Here is a 25,752-nt window from a genome sequence, read left to right as displayed (position 1 = left end):
CAGGGAAAATTTCACAATTTCACATAGCTTAAGTATGACTATTATTTCCAAGACTCAACAGACAGAAACACGTGCAAACACCAAACCGAAGCAGAGCAGAATTTGCTGTGCAGATCAGTGGATCCAGTTGTGCTTCTGGCCAGTAGTCCCTCCGCAGAGAGAGCAATTATTGTGATCTGTGTGTGTGTGGAGAGAATGATGTCACGCTTTGTAGATGCCCTTTGGGAGCACAATCCAATAGGCTGTGTGTGTTTGTGTGTTCGTTTGTTGGGGGGGGTGCTGATTGGTGAGAAAAGGGTACATAAAACTATAAGTGAATGTTCGGTTGCTTAAGAGGTATGGAGAAATGTGGCTTTTCATACACACAAACTGTAGGTTGAGTTTGATATTTTCAACCTGGTCCCTATTTTCCCATGTTTTTGTGTCTTAAGTGACAAATGGGTACAATTTTTGAAATTGGTCCAGTATTGAGTGAGAGGACTGCAGCCAGCAGCAACAAAAAAGCTGCAATGTAACTATTATGGCCATGTTTGTGCTATTGCAAAGGTATTGACTGATGAAATAACAGAAGTAGATTTAGTTTATTTAAGTTTATTTTTGTTTATTTAATAATCAAAATTTTAAAAAACTGTATGAAAAGTGACCTTAGATGACTATGTTATGAATATATCCATATAAAACCCAATATAATGGTTGGGGAAACACTGATCTTACTCTTTAACAAAAAGTTGGACCCCTGTAAAAGTACTTTTCATAAGTTGTCCGATAATAATCTGAACATGTCAGTGTCCAAAACAAGCACCTAAGGGTGGTGTACATGCCCCAAGTAGTTACACTGCAGCCTGATTCGCTGTTGCCCTCTGCAGCATTCTCATTAGACACAAAAATATGGGAAAATAGGATCCAGGTTAAGAAAAAGAATAGGGAACTAACCCCTTTATCCTCGAGACAAAGACCCTTCTTTGAATTTGCTACGTTCAAGCACAAAAGTCTAGAGTCTGCATAGTATTGGCTAATTAATTATTAGTAATTATTAATTAATATTTTTCTTTTCCGGCTTAATTCTCTCAGAGAATTAAGAGTGAAAGCAATCTCTAGATTTGTAGTAACACAGGCTGCCAAATCAAATAATGAGGACTTTTAACATCCTTTATGTCAAAAATGGTTTTCAGTACAGCTCATTACACTGAGATCAATAAATGAATGTGTCAGTTTTGGAGTGTTTTGGAGTTGAAAAAACAAAGATTTGATGCAGTCCAGACTCCAAGCAAATGAAGGTGTTCCAACTAGGTGCAATATTAGCTGTAATTCTTTATTTCCAGTTTCCACAGCAGACACAGTAAAATTCAGTAGGTGCAGCAGGGATGCTTCCTCTATAAAACAATGGAATAAAATCAAACATTTCTTGCTCAGTTATTTACCTTTGTTACTCCTTTATTATTTGGCAGTTTTAGTTTAGTTTTTAGTATACCTTTGTTGTGGTGGTAGACTTAAAATGTAGTTTTTAATCCAGTGAAGGGATCTTTCCAGGCCTTGACTAGTCTCTTAACACAGAACATGCACAGTGACATCATCCAATACCAACCATGATCACAGGAAGGGGGTGTAAAATCAGAGAGGGAGAGGGACGGGAAAAGAGCCAGAGTTGAAAACAAGCCAGGGGAGGGATATGAGGACACAAAGGGAGGAAGGCCGTGTGCACACTGTCACTGTTGCTGATACCAGTGATCAGACAGAGACATGCGCAGCACCTGTTTTATGTTTGCATGTTGGCCCTTCCTGCAGCAGATGTTTTGGTGCCTGACCTTTTGTCTGGACTAGCCGAAGGATCCCTCAAGGCAACAATAATGTGGAGAACTACACTTAAAAGTTGTGCAGTGCACAGCAACTTAGAGTTATGTGGACTGTAACACAACCAGAGTTGCAGTACATGTTGGCAGTCAGATTTGTCCTTGAGCTTAAGTAAATTTAGAGACAATGCAGCTCATCTGCTGAGCACATTTTTACAACACAATGGAGGTATGTGAGTTTGGAAATGTTGTATCTGACTTGAATAGGGAAAACTGGAATGTGTCCACAACACTTTAAATGTATTCAGCAATTGCCTTTCTACATAAAGACAAAATAAGACTGTTTACGTCTTCTTGAGTATGTTGTTGGACCAATTCAAATTAGTTTTGTTTGAATAAAACAGACTGAATTACATTTATCGGTTTGGCCTGTTTCACCATGTCATTAAAATGTGATTTAAACTCAAGACGCTATTGCATCAATTCTTCCATTTTATTTCTCCATTCAGTTTTAATTGTAACTCATTCACCCTTATTTCAAAGCACAGTTTGAGGTCTGTGGTCACTTCCATTACTCCAATATACCACAAAAAATCCTATGAGTATTAGACGCTCTTTCCCCTTTAGGGTTGAAAGGTGGCTGTTAAAAGTTTGCAGTTTCCTACCTGGCAGAGAATAGCAGCTGTGATCAGCTTGAATTCATGTTGGCTACAGTGGTGATAAGATATTTTGGAAAGAAAAGAATCAAAATGTTCAAAGAAACTCTAAAATCACAGCTGCAGCTTAATCCAACAGTGAGAGTACGTGCGTTATGCAATAAGCTGGTGGACAACGACAGCGTGGACTCTGCAGCAAGCAACAATATTTTACAACTTCCAAAGCACTCTCTCTATCTCACCCAGGCCAAAGTTAATAGATAAAGCAAAACTACACCTTAATTTTTAAAAAAAAATATAAAAAAGAAAAAAACAAGACAGTTTGCTTGTATATAGATTTAAAATAGTGGCTTTGAACAGACAAGTGTACTTTACAACTCCAAATAGATTTAGTTGTGTGTATTGCTAACACGATATCAATATTTATTTTTAAAATGAAACTGTTATCATTGCTACTGTGTATTCCAACAGCCCTGAATGTGCTAAATTTTATTGAATCATTAGTTATGAATCACAGAGTTCTTGATTGTGTTGATGTTTTTCTAATCAAATCATTCATCAAAAATATATTGGGGAGTGACAATAATGGATTATTTACGTGAATATATGCAGTAAAGCATTACTTCTGTCATTACAGTAAATAAGGGGTGAGGTCATGCTAATAATTGCAAAACTACATTAAAATTTGACCCTTTTTGTTTTGGTTCACAAAACTTTTCAGATTTACATTTTCGAATAATAACAGGTTAACATCACGGCTGACTGTACACACACACATTGGATATGCAAACCACACAGAATCCTTCTCTTTCCTGTTTCTTTATTCATCTGCATTTCTTTTGAATAAAATACTTTATGTGGTTCCTGCACTCATGAATCACCTTCGCCTCCGCACTTTGGAACATTTTCACAGCTTTGCTTCCCTCATCAGTAAGCTCAGGAGCCTCAAGCACTGCATCACCAAGTGATAACTGAAATGTAATTTAGCTCACAGTTGAATTTACCAAGACAACCTCACTCATCTTATAAATCAAAAACATATGAGCTTATGCTTTATCAAAGAGAGCTTTCCTCTCCAGCCACTGATTGCTTCAAGGCATCTGTTTTTGGACTGTTCGGGAAAGGGAAACGGTTTTAATACGGTCTATTTTCTGAAATTATAGGATTTTCCACAGTCATTTTTAAGGTTTGTCTTCTCACTGGCATTAGTTTTAGTTTAGAAGATGATGTCATTTATATGGATTGATACAAATACAAAGAATAACAAGCAGGACATAATCACTCTGCAAGTTTTCCATAAAAACATTGCCTGTGGCATCCTGGTAGTGATGCATAGGCCTACATGTGTTCTTGATATTAAGATTTTCTTCACTGTTTTCTCAAGCAGTCATATAGCATTTCAAAGAAAACAATGTATTGTCTTTTGTAACTCATGTCAGATTATGTTTATCTGAGTTTTTCCAATCTCTTAACATGCACATTATTTTCTAAACATTTTCAAATCTTCCTGAATAGGTAATGAACAACAGTTTCATTTACCCCCTGGTCCAGTGGAAATTTGGCCTCATAGCTGTGATGTCTAATGTATCATGTTGGCATTTGTTCTACAAATTTGGGATTTTGACTTTCTTAGTTTTGTCAAATCTGAATTGGTTATCCAAAAAAGATGTCAAGGGTTTTGTTATATTGTAAATGGATGGCAACAACTTTAAAGGTCATGATCAGTGTCTGGGCAGTGAGTCAGTGGCTTACTACAGTGTAAATGCAGTAGAATAAGATAGTCAAGTTGAACAGCAAATCAGACAATCACAAATGATTTATGGTTAAGTGAAAGCTTATTGTGTCCAAATACGTTTGATAAATCTGAAACAATAAAAAGATATATTTCCTGTATCTATATTTAATTTGGCTAAATCAATTGACTAATTGTCATTTAACTTTAAAAATAATAAATAGATACAAATGAGATACCTGTTTTTGTCTGAATAAAATGTTTAAGAGAACTCATTGTAACATATTTCTGAACAAATTCAACCTTAATCAGTGTTGTTTCGTTTCGGTCGTCCTTCCTCTGCAGCACTGAAATCTAAAAATGGCCAAAATAGAGAGCAGCAGTAAAGTGAAATACAGCTGAGTACCAGGGCATCTTAAAGGAGAACCCCATATATGGCACATCACATATTCCACACAGAAGACGGCCTGATCCATAGGTGCAATCAGCTGATCTCTGCGCACACATGATAGTCATGGTATGTTTAAGCTGTGGCATTTATACAGTGTAAAGTGTTTACACAGTTCACCATTTAGCAAGTTTTATTCTTCTGTAAATCAATCAATCCCTTTTTTGTACCTAGTTGTTATGACTCATTAGACTCACTGGGCAGGCTGCCAGTATGTAACAAAGCTATAAATCCCTTTTTGACATATTCCCTGAAGGCCTGATTTGTTTATTTGTAGTTTTTATTTGATTTTTATTTTTACTAACATCTCAATTTCATAATTAAATACATGTAAATACGTGTCCTTGTGAATCGTGTAGTATCAGCAGAACCTGTTACCGCTTTCAAAAGAGAGTGGGTTGTTTAATATTAACCCGTTCCTTTTTTGAATATTGCATTAGGTGCAAATAAATATCCTGAGGAAATACAAATGGGTTTCCTGGATTCATGTATACTCTGTCAGCTGTTTTGTAGTTTTTGTTCAGATTCTTGACCTGGAGGTTTGTTTATGACATTTTTTTTGTTTTTTTTCAGAAAGTGCCACAGAGTTACAAAGTCTCTGATAGTTTAAGACATCTACAAGTGTCACATTCCTTTTCTCTACATAGAGCAACTGGAGCAAGGTGAATGCTTAGTGTGTGGCAATTTTGTAAGAGGAAACAAAATTTCAACGATGTATCTCCACATGAGGTGAAGTAGGTGTCCATTTAATAGTCTTGTGTGTGCAGTGCTTCACCAATAAACATTCCCTTACACTTTGATGGTAACTAATGATAATTTATTTGCAGTGGGTGTGTGGTAATCATATAATCCATTGGCTAAACTTTTTTATGTGCCAATTATTTCAGCTAATCTCTTTGAACAGATACCAAACAGAAAAAATAAAATAAAGTAAAGAAAACTTGTCAGACAATAGATAGTGGATTCCGAGATTGCGTTTGGGCCAAAGTGCGCTGCCTCTTCACTGCTTGCCTGCTGCTTTAACGTGATTGGTTAATACTACACAGACTACAGATTACAAATGGAAACCAGAACACTTTAATTACCAAAATGTTGTCCCCTTGTGCATATGCATATGCAGATTTCTGTTTATAGAGATTTGATTAGAGGTTTTTCTGTCATTAAACTAAACATCAACACTTCCACAGTGAAAGTCCAGGTACAAGTGTTGGGATGGGAATGGTCTTACATGACTTTGCCACCTGCATCACAGGACACCAGACACAGTCTTAAACAAGCAGCATGCAACATATGGAATTACTCATTTCCTGCTCTCAATCCGGCATACAGAAATTGGCAAATGCATTTGCTTTGTTCCAGTGACATCAGGTTTTTGTTAATCCCCTGTAGAAAATCAATTTCACCACACAGCTGACTAAAAATAAGGGCTTTCCCTCTGTATGATTTGAAAAACTGCTTGGAGGTCAGCGGGAGGAGGCTGAAACCCAACGACAATTTCTTCCATGACAAATTCCATCCTGTAGTGGTTTGTTGATGGAGGAAACATTGTTTTTAGGCAGTGCTCCGAGATCTCCCATACAGCAAGAGTGAAAAGATGTGACTAAGATGGAAAAAGAAAAAAATCACACTCATGATAACATTTATTGCTTTTGCTTGAGCTGATTGAAGGATTCTTTGTGTTCAGAGTTAAAAGACTAGAACATGTGACAACTTGACAGATGCCATCAACTCCTCTGCCGTTACAAATTACAGGCTTTATAAGAATCAAATGATAGTTCAGAATTACTTTGTGTACAATGGTGTTTAACTTGCCCCCCAGGGCATTGACCAGACATTACAGGAAACTGCTCCCCATCAGCGTATATACTTCATGTACGTTATTTTTCCAGGTGCTTCCTTTATTATGGTGGTTGATTCTTTCCGCACCTATATCAGGGAAGGCAAACACACCCTGTGCACCAGAACCTGTTCTACGGTTGGTTTGACGGACTCTGTTAATCTTCAGCTGTCAAATATTTCACATAAAGGAACTGCTTTAAAAATGATTAACAGCAAAATGTAAACAATCAAAATAGCATTAAAGCACAAACCCACTCAGGCATGCCTACAGAAGTCTGTCGTGCCATATATCTTATGTAACAGCTTAAGTCTGAATAAATAAAAGTTGCCATTACAGTATTGGAAGAGTTATTTTTGTTACAGTCTGCACAAGCCATTTTCATTTTTCAGAAGGGCTCTGGACAGGATAATGACCATGTGGAAACCCAGAGATGTCTGACTCATGCATCACTGAGGGGTCTCTGCAGGCACACACATGATGAATGTGAAAATGGCTTGAAACCAGGGAGCGCTGAGATTCTAAGAACAGATGGACAAATAAATGATGAGAAGTTTTTCACCTGCAGTTTGTTTATTCAGTGACACTCTGCTCATTCACTCTGAATCTGAATTCAGTTACAGTAAGAGCTCTTGCTTGGTTTTGCTCTCCATCTTGAGCAATAGCAAACTACTGTTTTGTTTATGCAGGCTGTTCTCATGCATTACTGAAGCGCTGTGGAAGTAAAGAAGAAAGTAGGAAAAGAGTGAAAATCTGAGTAAGGTGGAAGGTTTGGGTGGTGGATAGGTCCAACATTCACAGGACTTTCCCCTCAAAAGACCCACGACCCTGTCCTGTTTGAAACTAAGTGAACTTTGAGTTATTTATAGTTATGTGGTCATCATATGTCTTCTCCTGAAACTAACCTTCCTAACTTTATCCTTACCTAAACTTTACAACGCCCAACCATGTTTCTTTTCCTAAACCTAATAAGCAGATATAAATGACATGTGTGAGGATATATGTTTTTATCTAAATGTAACTCTTTAGAGAACTCATTGTAGAATATTTCTAAATAAATTGAATTTTAATCAGTGTTGTTTGGCTTTGGTCATCTTTCTACCTCTGCAGCACAGAAATCTGAAAAAGGCCAAAGCAGAGAGCAGCAGTACAGTTGCCGCAGTCAGCAATAGTAGCAGTACATCCAAACAGTAATAAGAGTACCAGGGCATCTTATAGGCCTCTGTACGCAGGTGAGGAGCCCCTTTATGGCGCATCACATATTCCACCCAGAAGATGGCCTGGTCCATGGGTGTCATTGGCTGATCTCTGTGCAGACGTGACAGTCTTTGCATGTTCTGTCTGTAGCCCTCATGATGGAGCACTTCATTGATACCTTGCTCAAAACTGTGGCCGTTAACATCACCTAGCTCAATGATCTTTGCGGCTCCTCTCTCCTGCAGACGTAAAAGGTTGTCATATTGGTCAAAGAACAATGGGTATGCCGAGCACAGGGACCCCGTGGTAAATGGCCTCCTGGACTCCATTGGTTCCTCCATGAGCTACAAAGACTTTGGTCTGTGGGTGGCCCAGGAGGTCCTTCTGTGGCATCCAGTCCACTATCAGGGTGTTGTTGCCCAAAGTAGAGGGACGCTCACCTATGTGCCTCCATATCACCTGATAATAAAATGAATACATTATTGATTTATACAACATAATGATGTTGCCATCGCTGCAGCCTGTCTTCACTTACCACGCAATTGTCTATTATGTCATAGTGATAACAATACTAATACACTTTCTGGTGAGTTTACGTTCTGCAATACTCAAAGATGCTTTAGATAAGAGAACCTCAAAAAGACACAAATCCACAGTAGTGTGGGACACAACTTTTTTAAAGGCAAGTTTTGTTTAACTTCTTTAATAATATGTAGTACAGTATATCGTGTTGCACAAATGGAGTCTCATGAGAATATTTTCAGATTTGGCACAAATGTCTACTTGGATTCAAGGATGAAGTAATTAGATTTTGCTGGTCACTGGTCAAGTTCACCGTGGCCTTGTCTCATTCTCATGAACAGGATATCTCAAGAACACCTTGAGCCCTTTTTTTCAAATTTGCAACAAACATCCACTTTGAGTCAAAGATGAACTGATTAGACTTTGGTGGTCAAAGGTCAAATTCACTGTGACCCCATCCATCGCATTTTCATGAGCGTGGTGTCTCAAGACATCCTCAAGGGAATTTCTTCGAAATATGGCACTTACATCTACATGGATTCAAGGACAAACTGATTGGAATTTGGTCAAAAAAGGTTATGGTTCATGTTACCTTGCATTTGTCTCATTCTTGTGAATGCAATATCTCAAGAACACCTTGAGGGAATTTAATGAAATAAATGAAAATGGGTTCTGTGGGTACCTACCAGTCACCCTAAACTTGAGATGGCTTGTTCCAGTTAAGTTCCCATTATATTTTGTTCCTCACAATCAATGTATTCCTTTAATGTAAAGCTGTATATTTGTCTTTTTAAGCAAAAGGACAACAAGCATGTATGAAAAACAATGAATTGCCAAACCTGTATATGAAACACGATTATAGAAACAGGATTGTAGAGCAAGCATTAACTGTATTGGTATTTGCAGTTTTTTTTTAATTGTTTCTGTCATCATCATTATTGGCTTTAATTTAATGTAATCAATAACAGATATTTGCTGCCTTAATGCCTGTAAGATACTCTGGGTGAAAAATTAGCATTTTGACCTGCACATTCCAGTCTTTCCAAAGTGCAGTCATTGCAGAAGTGAATCAGTAAGCATGTGTTACCTTCTGAGGTATCCTGGCAAAGATGCTGGCGATTTCTTCTGCAACCTCTTTGGGCAAAGTGTTCACCGAAGCTCCCAGAGTCATGATGATGACTCCATGCTCCCCAGCACCCTGAACAAAGTCCTCCAGGTCTGCTGGAAGAGGTTGGGCCGGTTTGCACTGGAACCCTCCTATGTAGACAACGTTTGGCATTGTGGGCCGAGGGAAGTCAAACACAAAGTCTGACCTGAACAGCCAAATGTCTGCTTCCTGAAGAAGTGAGATGATGTCACAGCCCCCTTCAATGTATTTATCACAAATGGCATCATAGGTTGGCCCCACCAGGAATTTCTGCTGGAACTCTATAATGCTGTGAAAAAGCATGTTCTTGACCCTCTGGATGAAATTCATTTTGTCCGTTAAGCCCGATCCTGGCACTGGGATATAAGAGAGTGGTGAGGGGGCTAGTGCAAAGTGGCCTTCTCCGCTGGTGATCCAGCGAACATTGAGAACCACGGGCAGTTTGAGATACTTGGCCAGTACAACCCCTGTAGCTATGGCTGGGTCAGTGAGAACAAGATCATATTGGGAATCCATTAAGCTTTTGACCATATTTTCGTCTTCAAAGACTTGAGTAAGAGCAACAGCTGATATTGAATGACCCTCAGAAATCATAGAAAGGAAATTTTTGGTCAGTTTGAAGAAAGTAAGAGCTGAAGCCCCCTCTCTCTGCGCCTGAAAACAGATAAACAAAAGTGATGAAAAAGTGATTATTTTGATACTTGAATGACCAAATGACCTGCGTGAGGCCGAATCCATAATCCATGATGACATACCCTCATACCCCCATTCTATGATTCATAATTACATACCCTCATATGCTCCTGTAGGTAGACATCAAAAAAGCCTTTTAAATTTTCATCAAATTTCATGGTAATGGATGTGTAGAGCGGAGACTTTTCTGGGATGTACCAGCTGGTGGAGGCCCTCATTACAGTGATGTTGTGTCCTTTAGCATGAAGCTCCTCCAGCAAGATCTTCATATTGATCCAGTGGCTCCCGTCCACTGGGAACACCAGAATGTTTCCTCCATTGCAAGGTGGTGTGAAAGAAATCAGCAATACACTGAGGAATACAAATATTCCACACCCAGTATGCACTGGCATTGTTCCTGGAGAGATATAATAACACGAGAGTCCTCCTCAGTTTTAACAAATCATCTAGAAGGAGAAACAACAACTTGATAATGTTTCTGAAATTCACTCATCCATGTTCAAAAGCAGCAACAGTAATGTTGAAATGAGATGAATATAGTGGAGACCTTGTATTTCTTTGTCTGAATGGTGCCTCACACATGCACGTGATTGTGTATTGGCTGCTTTCAAAATTCCTCAGCACAGCAGTAATGTGGCTGAATGAATCCCCTGTAAAGGGAGGACTGCAGCTTCTGTGTTTGAGTTTCTGATCTGCTATTTTCATTCACATACAGATGGATATTTCTATACATGTCTCTTATGAAAATTAAAACTTACAGCTCAGGGAGGAGGAAGCAAATGCTAAGTCATTAATAGATCAGAATATTAGAGTTTACTAGTTGAAAAGTCATGTGAACTACAGTATGCTCAGCCTACTTTCCATTGTTGCAATGGCACATTATTCCAGAACCCTAGTATACCAAAAAATATCTGCTTGGACCAAAAGCCAATTTTTCCTACTGCCCACTATCCCGAAACCAATCACACTTTGTTCTGAATTGGCCAATTGCTCGAAAAATGGACCACAGTCCCATATTGTAGCACATAGCTAATTATTATGCAAGTTTGAACTTTGCTATTAAGGCACGATCTGCCCTACTCTGCCTCTGATTGGCTAACACTTGCTTTTTTTGGTTTGGTTGGTTTAGGCATGAGGAATGAGATTAATTAGGATTAGGGAAAAAGAATCTGGGTAAATCAGTCAGAGACAGTATAGCTTGGGTCATACCTTCATCAGTGGAATTACAGTAGAAAAAAAATGCAGAAGCTAGGCTGTTGGAGTTCAAGGTCAGGCATTAAATCTAATAATACTCTCTGCCTCCTTCTTACTCTTTGTACCATTGGGGTTTGGAATAATGTGCTCTGGGAACAGAGGCATGGGACCATTACTTCCAGATGTGGATGATTTGTTAAAATCGAAAATCGAATAATCACTTAAAAGTATGTCATGCAGGAATTTTCTGAACAACAACAACAACAATGTACAGACTCATATAAAAGTATGCCAATCGTCACTCTCAATCATCACTTTTTGTGCGGTTGTGTTTTTATCTGCAAAGACTCTGCCCTCTGTGCCTATTTTCTTGTTTTTTTCTTGTAGTCTGTGTTCAGGACGTTTATGGGCATGTACTGCCTCAGCGTTCAAGTGAACTGAAGGCTTTTTAAAAAGGTGGCAACCAGATGCCACACTGTAAGCAGAGAGAAATAACGAAAGAGAAAAAAGCACTGTAAAAAATGCAAATACAGTGAGGCAAAATGCCAAACAACAGTGAATCTGTGGTTAGCTTTTATATTCATTGGCAAGCGTGTTAACCAACAGTAACCAACAATACAAACACATTTGTTTGATCATCAGGGTTAAATTTCAAATATAAACTGCAGAACTGTGAGTGATTATACCGTTTCTTTCTCTTCTTGAGTCCGTTGTGGCTTCTTTAGTTTCACAGATTTCTTCAAGCACACATGAAGGGGAACAACGTCTCACCATTCATACCAGGAAATAAAAAAATCCACTGTTTTTGCAGCTTCTGCTTGGTCCTACTGCCTGCAACCTTTCTAGTGTCTCTCATTGACAACAGTAGTCCCCACCACAAAGTTACAGAATAGTCTCAGATCGATTAAACTCTCCCTCCAGACATGTTTTGAAATATGTAAAAATATTAATTAATTAATATTTGGGTTAACATGTTTTCCCCACATCAAACAAAAAAGAAGAAAATTGACTGGAAGCACATTTACTCTTTCCATCTCATTGAGAAATGGTGTATCTGGCCTCTGCCTCACCCATCACTCCTGATTGAAGCAGGTTTCGCTTTCCATTTTCTCCAGTGCTGGTATAGCGATAAAATGTGTGATAAAAAGGTGTGGAGTTAAATCTGGCTATGCAAGGCTGATGAATGCACAGTGCACATCATGATGGACTGACTGATGGCTTAGAGCAGGGGTTCTCAAACGTTTGAAAGCTGGGCCCCCCCCCCCGAAGCTGGTTAGGTGTAGTTAGGGCCCCCCCACCCCCGCACATACCTGAAGTAGGTGAGAAGCTGGGCCTGTCCAGCGATGTCAGTGGATTCATTCAGCTGCAGCGCATAGTAAGGACTGATTTCAATGTAGTTTTTTAGTTGCTGTTTGATATCACTAGACATGTCTGATATTCTGCGTGACAGTGTCATTTGATATAGGTATTGCTCCGAGTTTAGCAGCTGCGCTCTCTCCTATCATGATCCTACTCTTGCGCCGCTGGCAAAATCAGTGTTTCGGTAATTGTATGGGGTTTTCCAGCTTAGCAATTCTTTTAGCAACTACATATGATGCCTCCAGACACTGCTTGGAGAAAGTGCTATGCTTGATGCGAGATGGTGGTTTGTTGTAGGAGGCCATCACGTTTCCGTTTTAAAGAAATCTACAGGCTTCTCTCTTAAGTCAAAATGTTTGGTGGCGAGGTGCCTTTTTAATTTGCATGGCTTCATGCTGTCTTTTGCCAGCACCTCAGCACACACAACACACTCAGCCGTGTCAGTTACTGTGAAACCAAACTGCAAATAGCTCTTATCATGTCTGCAAAGCTTTGGCTTCTTCGCAGCTGGTGCATCGGTTGCCTGACTTCTATGTACCAGAAACTTGTCCATAGTTTTGTTTGTCTGTTTGTTTGCTGATTCAGTGTGTGTGAAATTATTGAAGTTGTAATTGCAATGTCGTGGTGGTCTTGTGAGTGTGTTTGTAATGTGAGGCTATGTGTGGCTAGCTACAGTTGGAAGAAGTGGGCTAGCTCTAGGGGCTATGAGCTTTTTGAAAAAGGAACAAATTACTCCTTAGATTACAAACAGGCCTACTGCAATTGCAGGAAAGTAATCTGTAAAGGAGTGAGTCTTTAAAAAAAACTGTTGTTTTTATAAAGCAATGTTATGAATGATAGAAAACGAGAGATCTCACAAACTCCGGAGGGTGTCATCTCAGTGAGGGTAGGGACTTTTATTTTTATTTAATTATATTATATATAATTAATTATTATAATTTATTTTAGCGTGACTGTGAAAAAAACATTTACAGTTACATCCCGCTCTTTAAGCTTTGCGCACATGCGATTCATTTTCAGTGTGGACGCAGAGTGGCGTGGGTCTCCTCTCTGCTCTGACGGCAGCTGGGACTGTGGCGCGGGCCTACTGTGGGACTGACCTCCTGTGAGTGCTTTGGGACAGAGGAGGGACTCACGGCAGCACCCCGCACCCACTGCTCGTTGAGGACAGTAACTGCAGAGCGATACGTGCCTTCATGTCAGAGTCGTAGGTGCAACTCCCGTTTAAATGATAACACTCCGTTTTAATTGGTGTATCAGTAAATGAAACTGTGTAAGCTTATTTGGTTTGTTTGTGTCAGTCCAGCCCCTTGCATTTTTGCCACAGAGGGAGCTTTCACTAACCAGTGACAGGTCCACGACCCTTTTTCTCCCTCCGTCTGTGACATCGCGCCCCACGGGGAAACCACTGGCTTAGAGGAAATGTTGCAGAGATTCAGCCCTACATGTCTCCTCTCAGATGAAGAGTTTTAGGTTTGTTTGCTGATGTTGTGTTGCAATCTGATCCCGTTGCATGAGGATACATTGGTTTATGAAACTAGTCGAGTTTGGTCAAATTAGTTTATTCAGGTGATCGATCAATGGTTAAAATTAATGTGTAACAGTTTTTGGTAACACTTAATAATAAAGCCCATGGTTTATAGTGCCATTTTCCAACATTTACTGTATAATCCCCCTTCACTTATGGCTTAATTTAGTTGTGTGAATCATAGGTACAGCGGAGAGAAAAACCAGACAATGATGAACCAGGGAAATATAATTGTGAATTATGAAGGAAATGAGTTTGTTCCCTGAAGCTTAGAGTATGATTATTTCCTATGTCTGACACAAAGGACCTTTGACAATGACTTAAGTCACTGAACCAAGGCTGGATGAGAGGGAATGGAATAGATAAAGTAAAAAAAAAAAGGGCATCTACAGAATGTGTTTATGTTAGGGCAAGGTAATGGTGAACTTAAATAACAGAGAGCTCTATCTGAGACACTCTATCTGAAAAGAGCCAGAAGCTTTCCTGCTTTCAAAGGCTTGAGAGTGAGGGAACTCACTGGCAATGACAAGTGGAAAAGATGTGCAACTTCAACAAATGTTAAGCAGTGATTTTTTTTTTTACTAATCACTTGACTCTGCCCATTAGTAAAATACAATAGCTAAAGAAAAAAAACTACCAACACATGGAGCATTCAATACTTGCCAAACATGTCATTGTAATCTATGACTATTACTATTACTTGTAGCTACTTGAAAACAGCAAGTCTGGTCATGTAAGTCCTGTTAATGGTAGAAAAAATACATTAGCAAAGTGAAACAAAGTTTTCAAAAATCAATTTTAAAGTAGGAACCTTCTCTCTTAAGGTGCAGTGTGAGATTCTGGAGAAAGATTGTTCATTCACTTCCAGATTGACAAATACTGATGCTTTTAGTTGTCAGTCAGACCAAACCAACCACTCAAAGTGTCAGTTTTTGACAATATGGGAATGAGACTCAACATTCAAATGTCTTCCTTTGTATTTGCACACTGCACATTTAAAGGTCAATACTGGGTAATTGTTGTTGTCACAATTGCTGCTGTTACAGCTGACTTATCAGTGTGACTGGCATAGTTCTCTTTTGACTTGGATTCTAAAATGAGGGCAAAAATTTTCCTCTTCCTCACTGGATCCAGTGTTACCTGCTATAGTGATTTAAGAGTGGAGGATCATGGAGTGCCCCACTGTGTGACTGTAGGAACACAAAAGTTGAAGTGCAACAGAGGGAAATGAGGCTGAATATTAGTTTTGTCTTTGGAATGCTCCAAGGGCAGATAAGGATCTTTGGTTTGACGCCTAATTTTTTTTAAATTAGTTGTTGGAAAGATCAGAGATCAAAGTAACTGAATTAATCATTAGTGAACTGACTGTTGGTAGTATTTTTAATGAGTAGGTAAATACCTTTGGGGGAACTCCAGCTGGATAAACATGTAACAGCCCTGTAAATTTCCCAGTATAGTAAACATCAGTTTTGTCAGATAACTGGAACCTCAGTCAATGTCGACTCACATTTCACTGTTTGCTTCCTTTTTTTATTGTAGGACTGGGAGCAGGTACGCACCAGGGGGCAAAAAAAACTTTCATTCTTTCTAATGGCCAACAGGAAACAACTCCACTGGTTTCAAAAAGTCTGATTATTGAAAGTTTTAAATTGTGGCTACATTGTGATTGACAAGTCATGACCTGTCAATCAGGATAGAGCCTTAGCAATATGTTATTGACAATGCATCAGTCAGTCCTCTCCTCAAAATATGGCCACTTCTAGACCCCAAAAACCTGATGATGATGATGGCTGTAATGCCAAATGTAAGGCTTCAGACAGTAGTCCACAAACCATAAGGTAATGTAACGGCGGCTATGTTCACAGTTGTGAAAGTCAAGTCAGAGTTCACGTTTAATGTTTACAATTTGACTTTTAAGCAGAGTTCACAGTCGCAAAAAAATAACTAGTTCATGTTAATTTCTTCTGTTGTTTGTCAGTGAGTAGAACTTTCTCCTAGCCATCCATTCCCACACTCTAATCGTCACCAGTACCCACTTCCAAAACTAAATGATTTACTGTACTATAAAATCATAGGCAGAGATTACTTTTAAAAGCCAAGAAAAACTAATGTGAGTATATGTTTTATCACTTAAACAATGTATCATATTATGCAGAAAATTAAAAACAGAGTAGGAGTAAAGGTACTCTGTAAACACAATGGAAAATGTATTTAGTCTGCGTGAACCAAATAATGTCACAGTCTTAAAATACAAAATTCATATGCTTTCAAGCAAACTAAGTACAGGCTCCACCTCTGGTTAAATTACAGCCACTGTAGCTGATAGATGTGTTATGATTTCAGTTCTGCAGAGCACAGGATTTAGAGAAAGGAGTAATGGGAAAAAATGACCAGGTCCTTTTAAAAGATGCTTCAAGTGTGACTTGGATGGAGGAACTTTGCAGCTGTTGAATTGTTTTTCTTACCCAATACTAATGATTTCTTCTACTCATCGGTCATCTGCAGATATTTCCCAAAACTATTCAGGTGCTGGCTGATGTCCGGACTTGCTTTTTTGGACATGGTGGGCACAAATGGATGTTATCTGTACTGATTTGCTTGTAAAAGTCTGTCAAATATCTATATGAACTGGCTTCAGCATTTGTAAGTGCATTGTCTGAATTGCTATTAGCAACAGCCATGCCAGGCTTTGTCACCACCATGCCTGCTGACGTAAATCCTTGGGGTCCTGTAAAAGGAGTATCATTAACTGACTATCCCAAGATCAGACTATTACAAATGATTCATGGGTATTTTACAACTCTTAATCTGTTAAATACATTTGACAATTGACTTTGAAACAGTACATTTCTTTTAACTATATCTATATTTAACATGACTAAACCAAGTGCCTGGTTGTTATTTTACTCCATAAATAATAAATAGATAAAAATGAGATGTCATAAAATTTATATATTTTTTTCAAATGCAGTGCTTTAGATAACTCATAATTTCTAAATATATTTAATATTAATCAGTGTTGTTTGGCTTTGGTCGTCCTTCTACCTCTGCAGCACAGAAATCTGAAAAAGGCCAAAGCAGAGAGCAGCAGTACAGTTGCTGCAGTCAGCAATAGTAGCAGTACATCCAAACAGTAATAAGAGTACCAGGGCATCTTATAGGCCTCTGTACGCAGGTGAGGAGCCCCTTTATGGCGCATCACATATTCCACCCAGAAGATGGCCTGGTCCATGGGTGTCATTGGCTGATCTCTGTGCAGACGTGACAGTCTTTGCATGTTCTGTCTGTAGCCCTCATGATGGAGCACTTCATTGATACCTTGCTCAAAACTGTGGCCGTTAACATCACCTAGCTCAATGATCTTTGCGGCTCCTCTCTCCTGCAGACGTAAAAGGTTGTCATATTGGTCAAAGAACAATGGTATGCCGAGCACAGGGACCCCGTGGTAAATGGCCTCCTGGACTCCATTGGTTCCTCCATGAGCTACAAAGACTTTGGTCTGTGGGTGGCCCAGGAGGTCCTTCTGTGGCATCCAGTCCACTATCAGGGTGTTGTTGCCCAAAGTAGAGGGACGCTCCCCTATGTGCCTCCATATCACCTGATCACAAAATAAATGCATTATGAGTTTATATACAACATAATGATGTTGCCCATCGCTGCAGCCTCTCTTGACTTGAGACACAACTGTCAAATTTGTCATAGTGATAACAATAGTAATACATTTTATATAGAGAGTAGTTTTAAAGATACTCAAGAATGCTTTAAACAAAACAACCTCAAAACATAACAAGTGCAAGGTAGTGTGGGACATAAAAGGTTTAAAAAGGTGCGTTTTTGTATTTTCTTTAACATTATGTAGTGCAGTGTATAGTGTTTCACAGATGGAGTCCTATATTTACAAAACGCCTTGAGGGAATCTATTCAAATTTGGCACAGACGTCCACTTTAAGTCAAGAATGAAGTGATTGGAATTTGATAGCCAAAGGTTCAAGTCACTGTGACCTTATCCGTGATATTTTTGTGAACGTGGTATCTCAAAAACACCTTGAAGGAAGTTCTTCAAATTTGGCACAGACATCAAATGGGACTCAAGGATGAACTACTAGAATTTGGTGTTTGAAGGTCAAGGTTCCTTCTACCTTGCATATGTATTATTGTTGTGCATGTAATATCTCAAGAACACCTTGAGGGAAATTTCTCAAATTTGGCAAAAACTCCCACTTGGACACAAGAATGACCACTGGTTTATTTCCTCTATAAATCTATCCATGCAATTTCTATTCCCACTCTTAATGACTCATTAGACTCTCTGGGCAGATTTCCAGTCTATCACAGGGCTATTAATCCCTTTTGGACATGTCCCTAGTTGGCCTAATTTGTTCATTTGCAGTGCTTTTAAGTTAATGTCTCTGTCTATTTCATAATTAATATTTTCTTTAATTTAATGTATTTAATGACAGATTAATTGCTGCCTTAATGCCTGTAAGATTTTCTGGATGAAAAATTAGCATTTTGACCTGCACATTCCAGCATATGCAAAGTGCAGTCATTGCAGAAGTGAATCAGTAAGCATGTGTTACCTTCTGAGGCATCTTGGCAAAGATGCTGGCGATTTCTTCTGCAACCTCTTTGGGCAAAGCGTTCACCAAAGTTCCCAGAGTCATGATGATGACTCCATGCTCCCCAGCACCCTGAACAAAGTCCTCCAGGTCTGCTGGAAGAGGTTGGGCCGGTTTGCACTGGAACCCTCCTATGTAGATGATGTTTGGCATTGTGGGCCGAGGGAATTCAAACACAAAGTCTGACCTGAACAGCCAAATGTCTGCTTCCTGAAGAAGTGAGATGATGTCACAGCCCCCTTCAATGTATTTATCACATGGCATCATAGGTTGGCCCCACCAGGAATTTCTGCTGGAACACTATAATGCTGTGAAAAAGCATGTTCTTGACCCTTTGGATGAAATTCATTTTGTCCGTTAAGCCCGATCCTGGCACTGGGATATAAGAGAGTGGTGAGGGGGCTATTACAAAGTGGCCTTCTCCGCGGTGATCCAGCGAACATTGAGAACCACGGGCAGTTTGAGATACTTGGCCAGTACAACCCCTGTAGCTAAGGCTGGGTCAGTGAGAACAAGATCATATTGGGAATTCATTAAGCTTTTGACCATATTTTCGTCTTCAAAGACTTGAGTAAGAGCAACAGCTGATATTGAATGAGCCTCAGAAATCATAGAAAGGAAATCTTTGGTCAGTTTGAAAAAAGTAAGAGCTGAAGCCCCCTCTCTCTGCGCCTGAAAACAGATAAACAAAAGTGGTGAAAAAGTGATTATTTTGATACTTGAGTGACAAATTGACCCACACTAGGCTCAATCTGTGATTCATAATTACATACCCTCATATGCTCCTGTAGGTAGACATCAAAAAAGTCTTCTAAACCTTCATCAAATTTCATGGTAATGGATGTGTAGAGCGGAGACTTTTCTGGGATGTACCAGCTGGTGGAGGCCCTCATCACAGTGATGTTGTGTCCTTTAGCATGAAGCTCCTCCAGCAAGATCTTCATATTGATCCAGTGGCTCCCGTCCACTGGGAACACCAGAATGTTTCCTCCATTGCAAGGTGGTGTGAAAGAAATCAGCAATACACTGAGGAATACAAATATTCCACACCCAGTATGCACTGGCTTGGTTCCTGAAATGTAACACAGAGATATAATAACAAGAGAGATCTCCTTAGTTTTAACATCATCTAGAATATGCTAAACACATTTTTTCTTCAATGTAAAGATACAGTTACTGTTTATAAAATAAATGTGCATCTACCGGTCATTTTTATTTTTATAATACATAGTATTTTATGAAAACAAACTTGATAATATTTCTGAAATTCACTCACCCATGCTCAAGAGTACCAACAGTAATGCCACTTGCCCGCAGACTGACAGTTCATCTAAACAATTCCTTATATATTTGAGTTCAAACTCCAGTCTCAGAGTTGAAAGGCCCTTTCATAGGTCAATGAGTTACTAAATATGGTGCGTCACATGAAACTACATAACACTGCTACAAATGTTCTGTAGATGGCAGACAAAGTGATCATTTCTTCTTTGTAATGTCTTTAAAGTTTACCTAGTCTATTGTTTGTGATGATGTTTAACTGCTGGTAGTGTCCTGCACAGTGTGACTGGGTTTCTCTCTTTCACACAGGCTTGCATTAGAAGAACCTGTGACCTGTTCCGTAAGAATATGCGACTGAGTTGTGCAATATGACCCCACATGACTTTTATGCATTTCATGTTAAAAGTGCAAGTAAATACCTGAACTATCATGTTTTAAGCAGTTAGTCAGACAGTTATTTTTAGTTTTTTAATCGAAGGTTTGTTTACTACAATGTATGCCAAATAGAGCTGCCAGTTCAATGTGCTGTAGGTTCCAGGTGTCAGGACTCAACTCAACGCATACACTTAATATCAGTGGTGGAAGAATCAGATCTTTTTCCTCATTAAAAGCACTAAAAGTAAAGTGCAAATGCCTAAAATATTTCCAACACTGACGGTTTATTTATTTTATTGCTACTTAGATATTAGTTTAAGCAAGAGAGACTCCCAAGAGAACAATTCTTTAATCTGTTTGACTGTGACACATTTATGGCATAAACTTCAACACTGGATTTAACATTTGAAATTCACACAGGAGAAACCTCATATTTCAACTAGTGTGAGTTACAGCCATGATGGCATTACTGCTATGTTGCTATATTTTTTCAGGTGAACTAAGATAAAAAAAAATAGTGGACACCTTGTTTTTCTGTCTGAATGGTGCCTCACACCTGTATATGATTGCGTGTTTGGCTGCCATTGAAATTCTTCAGCACAGCAGTAATGTGGTTGAATGAATTTGCTGTATAGGTGGGACCTGCAGCACCTGCATTTGGGCTTCTGATTGGTTGTCTCGATTTAGAGTCTTAAGAATATACATCTCTTTTACAAAAATGAATACTTACAGTTCAGGGAGGAAGAAGCAGATGCCATCAATACATCAGATGATAAAAAGTATATTCACTAGATGATACTTAATGTGGACTACAATATGTTCAGTTTACTTCAAGGAATGGCCTTTGTTGCGAAGGCTAGTTTTAACCAAATTGTCTGAAAAATGTCCCATTGGACCAAAAGTCAATTAGTCCTACAGCCTGATGAAAACATGCATGCATTGTCATTGTTAGGAATGCCAGCTTCTCCAGAAATACACACTAGCCACTCCCAAACAGAAGCACATGGCTAATTATAATGCACAATGACATCCTCTAATCCTACTACTATTGCAGTCAATATCAAGTTCTAAAACCTGGAAATGAGTTAACATTTCAGCACTCTCTGTTCCCATCTTAACATCAGTTGGTTTTTGGTTAGATGCCTGAAATAAGAACTGTGGTTGACAAAAGCCTAAGAGACTTTCATGATTTGTTATATATATAAAATGTCAGTAAATACCCCACTCATGAATTTTGAAGCTTGTATGTGAAAAGATGAATGCTACCAAGTGACTAAATGAGGCTACAGAACGTTATCGTACTGAACACAGCTTTACAAATGAATTGCGGTGACGACATTAGGTCATGTGACCGTGGTGTAGTCCATTTATAGCCTAATGTTAGCTTTTTACTTCTGGCAATTGCATATAGACTTTTTAAAACTATACAAGTGGCGCCCATTTGTGAAGATTATCGTGCTGAACAAAGCATGTAAGTAAATTTTTGTTTGCCATAGAGCTTCTTTTCTGCAGTAGTCTAAGATCCAATGGAAAAATCCCATAATGTTTTGATTAGGAAACCAGGGCGACGCTAACTTTCATGTCAGCCTACAGAAAAACGTCATCCCTGTTTCAATCTCAGATTTTAGGGAAATGCACAGATATCGCCCATTGTAGTAGAGGAATGTGCCTCTCTTGCAACAAACTTTGTTCAAATACAAGTCAGTGAAGTCAAGGTCAGACATTTGAGGGGACAAAAACACAAGGAAAACTAATTTTTGATTGTGGGGAATTTTCAAATACATAGAAGTGTCAAATTCCTCAATTCACTGTCTACATGGACCTACTGGACAGCGAGTGACTGTTTAGTCTGTGGCAATTTGGTTGGAGCAAACCAGATTTTAGGTATATTCTCCACATGAGGTGGAGTAGATGTCTGTGGTGGTGGTGTAGGCAGTCTGGGGTGTGCAGTTATTTCCTAATTAGCATTTCCTTACACACTGATAGTATCCAATAATGATTTCTTGCATTGGTTAAGAGGCAAAGAGGTTCATCAATTCAAAAATCCTATGACTGTGGTGAAAGTGCACATGAAAGTCTTGGAATGGGAATATTCTCATATTGCTTTGCCACCTGCATAAGGACACCAGACATACTCATGGACAAGCAAATGGAACATATAGAATTACTCATTTCCTGCTCCAAATCCCACGTACAGAAATTCCCACGTACAAGTAAATGCCTTGTTCCAGTTGCTTCGAGCTTTTCTCAATCCCCCATAGAAAATCAATTTCACCACAGCCTACTAAAAATATAGGCTTTCTCACTGTATGGTTTTAAAAAGTACTTGCAAGTCAGCTGGAGGAGGCTGCAACCCTGTTGCAATTCCTTCCATGACAAATTCCATCATCTAGTGGTTTGTTGATGAGGAGGAAAGACTTTTACCTTTGTTGGAACTATTGAAAAATGACGTGTCCCTTTAAAGTGCTCAATATGAACTCATCAATCTAGTCAGATAAGTGAAACCTCGGTCAGTGTCACCTCTGTTGAACAGACACACATTCTCACATTCCTCTGTTTGCCTTTTTTCATTTTGAGATTGAGGGAGAGCAGGTATGCACTTGCCAAATGATTCTCCCATTATGGTGACATCCTCTGTATGTGTGTGTTTGGAACAGAGCTGTTCAAGTTTCCTTGGGGTGGAGATGATGATGATCTCAGTGCGTTAGCAGGATCCTGCAGCTGACAGATGAAAACGTTAAAAAACAAACACAACTGCATGAGACGCCCTGATGAAGTTTCTCTCTCGTGTGCCAACCTGCAGGAGGAATAAAAGGCACTGCACATGCCGTCTCAGTGTTTCAGTGATGGATGGTTTCTCAGGAAAAAAAATGTCAAATTCTTTGCCCTTTGTGAACAAAAACTCTCTTCAGGAGTAGAGACCAGCCTTGGTTTTGTTACTCATTGCAGGACTTGTTGGCCATAAGCACCCACTCAGATAAACACGAGCAAACTGACCTTTAATTTTTCAAACTTCCTATACACAGCCTGAATTAAAGGACAGATAAGTCTTCAGAGAAAATATATAAAGCTGATTACAGGCACGAACTGAATCGGCTGCCTTTGATTTACCCTTTCTTTGCTTTAGTTGCTTATTTCAATTACACCTTGCAGAATAACTTCATAGATGTGACTGAAGAATATGTTTTATTATGGAATCAAATGGGATCAGCCCAGCTCACCGCAGGGATTTAATGACATCTGTCTCTGTTCACAAAAAATTACAATTTAGAAAATGTCATGAAGTTGTACAAAAAGGTGAACACTCAAACTGGTTGTTTACCACCCAAAATTCAACATTTTGAACGATAATTCAATTTTTCATTGCCATTTTTAAGTAATTTACCATATGCAAATATAGTCTGTATTAAAAGACCGTACCTATATGTCTTATATGCAACACTCAACAGTGTAGAATATGCAATATTCACTGTCACCAATTTCATTGGATTGATCATATGTTTCATTTTATGCCTCAATAACTGCAAATAAACATGCAAAGAATTAAAGGCTAGAGAGGCATAAGTGCACTTTATTCAGCCATTTTGTTAAATTAAATTTGCTGTCATTGTTGCGTGCCTGCTAATGCAGTTGCAAGCAGGCATTGTTACAAAAGCCTTCCTCATTAGTGCATTCAAGGGAGTTTAGAGAGCAAAATTTAAAAGTTACCTGTCAAAAACAATTGCCCTATGAAGCAGATTTATCAAAAATCAATCCCAGATGACAAACAATAGGATGACACAGACTTTGTGAAAGTAATTGCATTTATTTGGCCATCTTCTGTTTTTAAAGTTCTCTTACAAGCACTTAGTCATGCCAACAGGAGTTTCGAAACTGTTCTTGGAATCTGTTTGTCTTTATTATACTCTTTCGAGTTGGGCTACTATTTCATCACAAAATGAACCTTCAATAACCTTAATAATGGCCTGTCTTTCTTATATTTCCAGCATGACTTGCCAGAAAATCTTCTCATGGTGCTTCATTCGCTTTTCATTTTTTATTATTTATTATCCCAAACAGAAAACTTGATTAGAAAGTATGGAGCCATTAAAGAGAACAAAGAAATTACATGAGACAGCATGACATCTTCACCTTCACCACTAAAAAATGGCTTTAACCAAATAGATTTCCAAAGTCCTTTTATATATCTTTAAAAATGCAAACTGTTACCAGCATCTGAGATGTGCTGAAAACAAACTTGTCTCTATCAGTCAACAACCCATAGTGCAATCCACCAAAAAGTCATTCACATAAACAGTTGTAAACGTCATGACCTTTTGGACTGCGTAAAGACCCCACACAGTAATGGAGCCTGTTGCATCATTTACAGTCTATGAAAGTTACCAATAAAAAGCTATCTGTGTTTTTTTTTTTTTTTTTGGCTTACTGACTGAATGTCTCAGACGTACCGCATATTTGACTGATGAGTCTAAAATGTATATCTATAGTAGATATCCAAAAGAAAGAAAACAACTCAATGTTCAAGAATCAGCTTTAACCACTGATACATACCATCCACTCCATTCACATCAAGGTCCAAAGTTTAGCAGCTTTGACCTCTGCTTTGCTTTCTGCACCGTGGAGTCAGTTCAATCATCTGGGAGACATCAAAAACTCCTCAAGGTTTATGATTTCATTCTATTTCACCATCTTCATCACTGGACATGATTCAGCGCGGGGGCCCTGTAACGGCCCCCTCCACGTGTGCACTCAAATTTGCATGCACGTGTGAACACGGTGATTATTTTTCCATCCATAGTGCTCAATCTGTCTTCTATTCTGGACATGGGGAACGTCACTGTAGCACTGACAGCTCTCTGGAGAGGGCATTTAAAAGCACACGTGCATGTGACACACATTCAAACATGCACACACACAAAGTAAGGAAGTAATGATGATTGATTAGTGTTGTCTAATGCATTCCTATTTTTGACATCTGATTCTCGAATCCAACTGGTTCTTTATTTTTCTTAAGCTTGTTGGATGCAGTTCTTTTAGTGGGCTCGTTAGCTTTGCACAGGAAAGTCCTGATCTCTAACTTGAGTGAGTGTGAATGAAACAGTTCATATGGGTTACTGTGGTCTATGAGACAGTAATTTGAGTTTAAACCTCATGTTGTATGCATGAGCCTCAGTTTGCAAAAAAATCAATACATAATCACAGAATATTGGTTTTCAAAGACTCAGAAACACGTTACAAACGAAAGTTGATGACAGGAACACTAGTAAACCTGTGCTGGTGGATTGACACCTAAAGAGCTGTCTGTTAACCCCTCATTCTAATGCAAAAAAATTTTAAAAACGTTTTGGTGTCAAACATCCCCTTTTAGAAAGAAACA

The 25,752-nt window shown here is 38.8% G+C and overlaps 2 protein-coding genes across 2 annotated transcripts; both read right to left on the bottom strand.

Moving 5' to 3' along the window:
- Positions 1–6,887: 6,887 nt before the first annotated feature.
- On the bottom strand, positions 6,888–10,414 carry LOC121952534 (UDP-glucuronosyltransferase 2C1-like). Its single transcript, XM_042499279.1, is given in 4 exon segments — positions 6,888–7,941; positions 7,943–8,119; positions 9,270–9,983; positions 10,121–10,414. Coding segments are annotated over 4 exon segments (1,593 nt in total). The 3' UTR covers positions 6,888–7,533.
- A 6,702-nt stretch (positions 10,415–17,116) lies between these two features.
- Positions 17,117–20,002, bottom strand: LOC121952764 (UDP-glucuronosyltransferase 2C1-like). Its single transcript, XM_042499591.1, is given in 6 exon segments — positions 17,117–17,701; positions 18,684–18,978; positions 18,980–19,151; positions 19,154–19,394; positions 19,496–19,794; positions 19,999–20,002. Coding segments are annotated over 6 exon segments (1,596 nt in total).
- Positions 20,003–25,752: the final 5,750 nt, after the last annotated feature.

Source organism: Plectropomus leopardus, chromosome 13, assembly GCF_008729295.1.
Source record: "Plectropomus leopardus isolate mb chromosome 13, YSFRI_Pleo_2.0, whole genome shotgun sequence".
Classification (NCBI taxonomy): domain Eukaryota; kingdom Metazoa; phylum Chordata; class Actinopteri; order Perciformes; family Serranidae; genus Plectropomus; species Plectropomus leopardus.
Note: the sequence above shows the minus strand (reverse complement) of the source record. Positions and strands in the feature narration are given on the sequence as shown.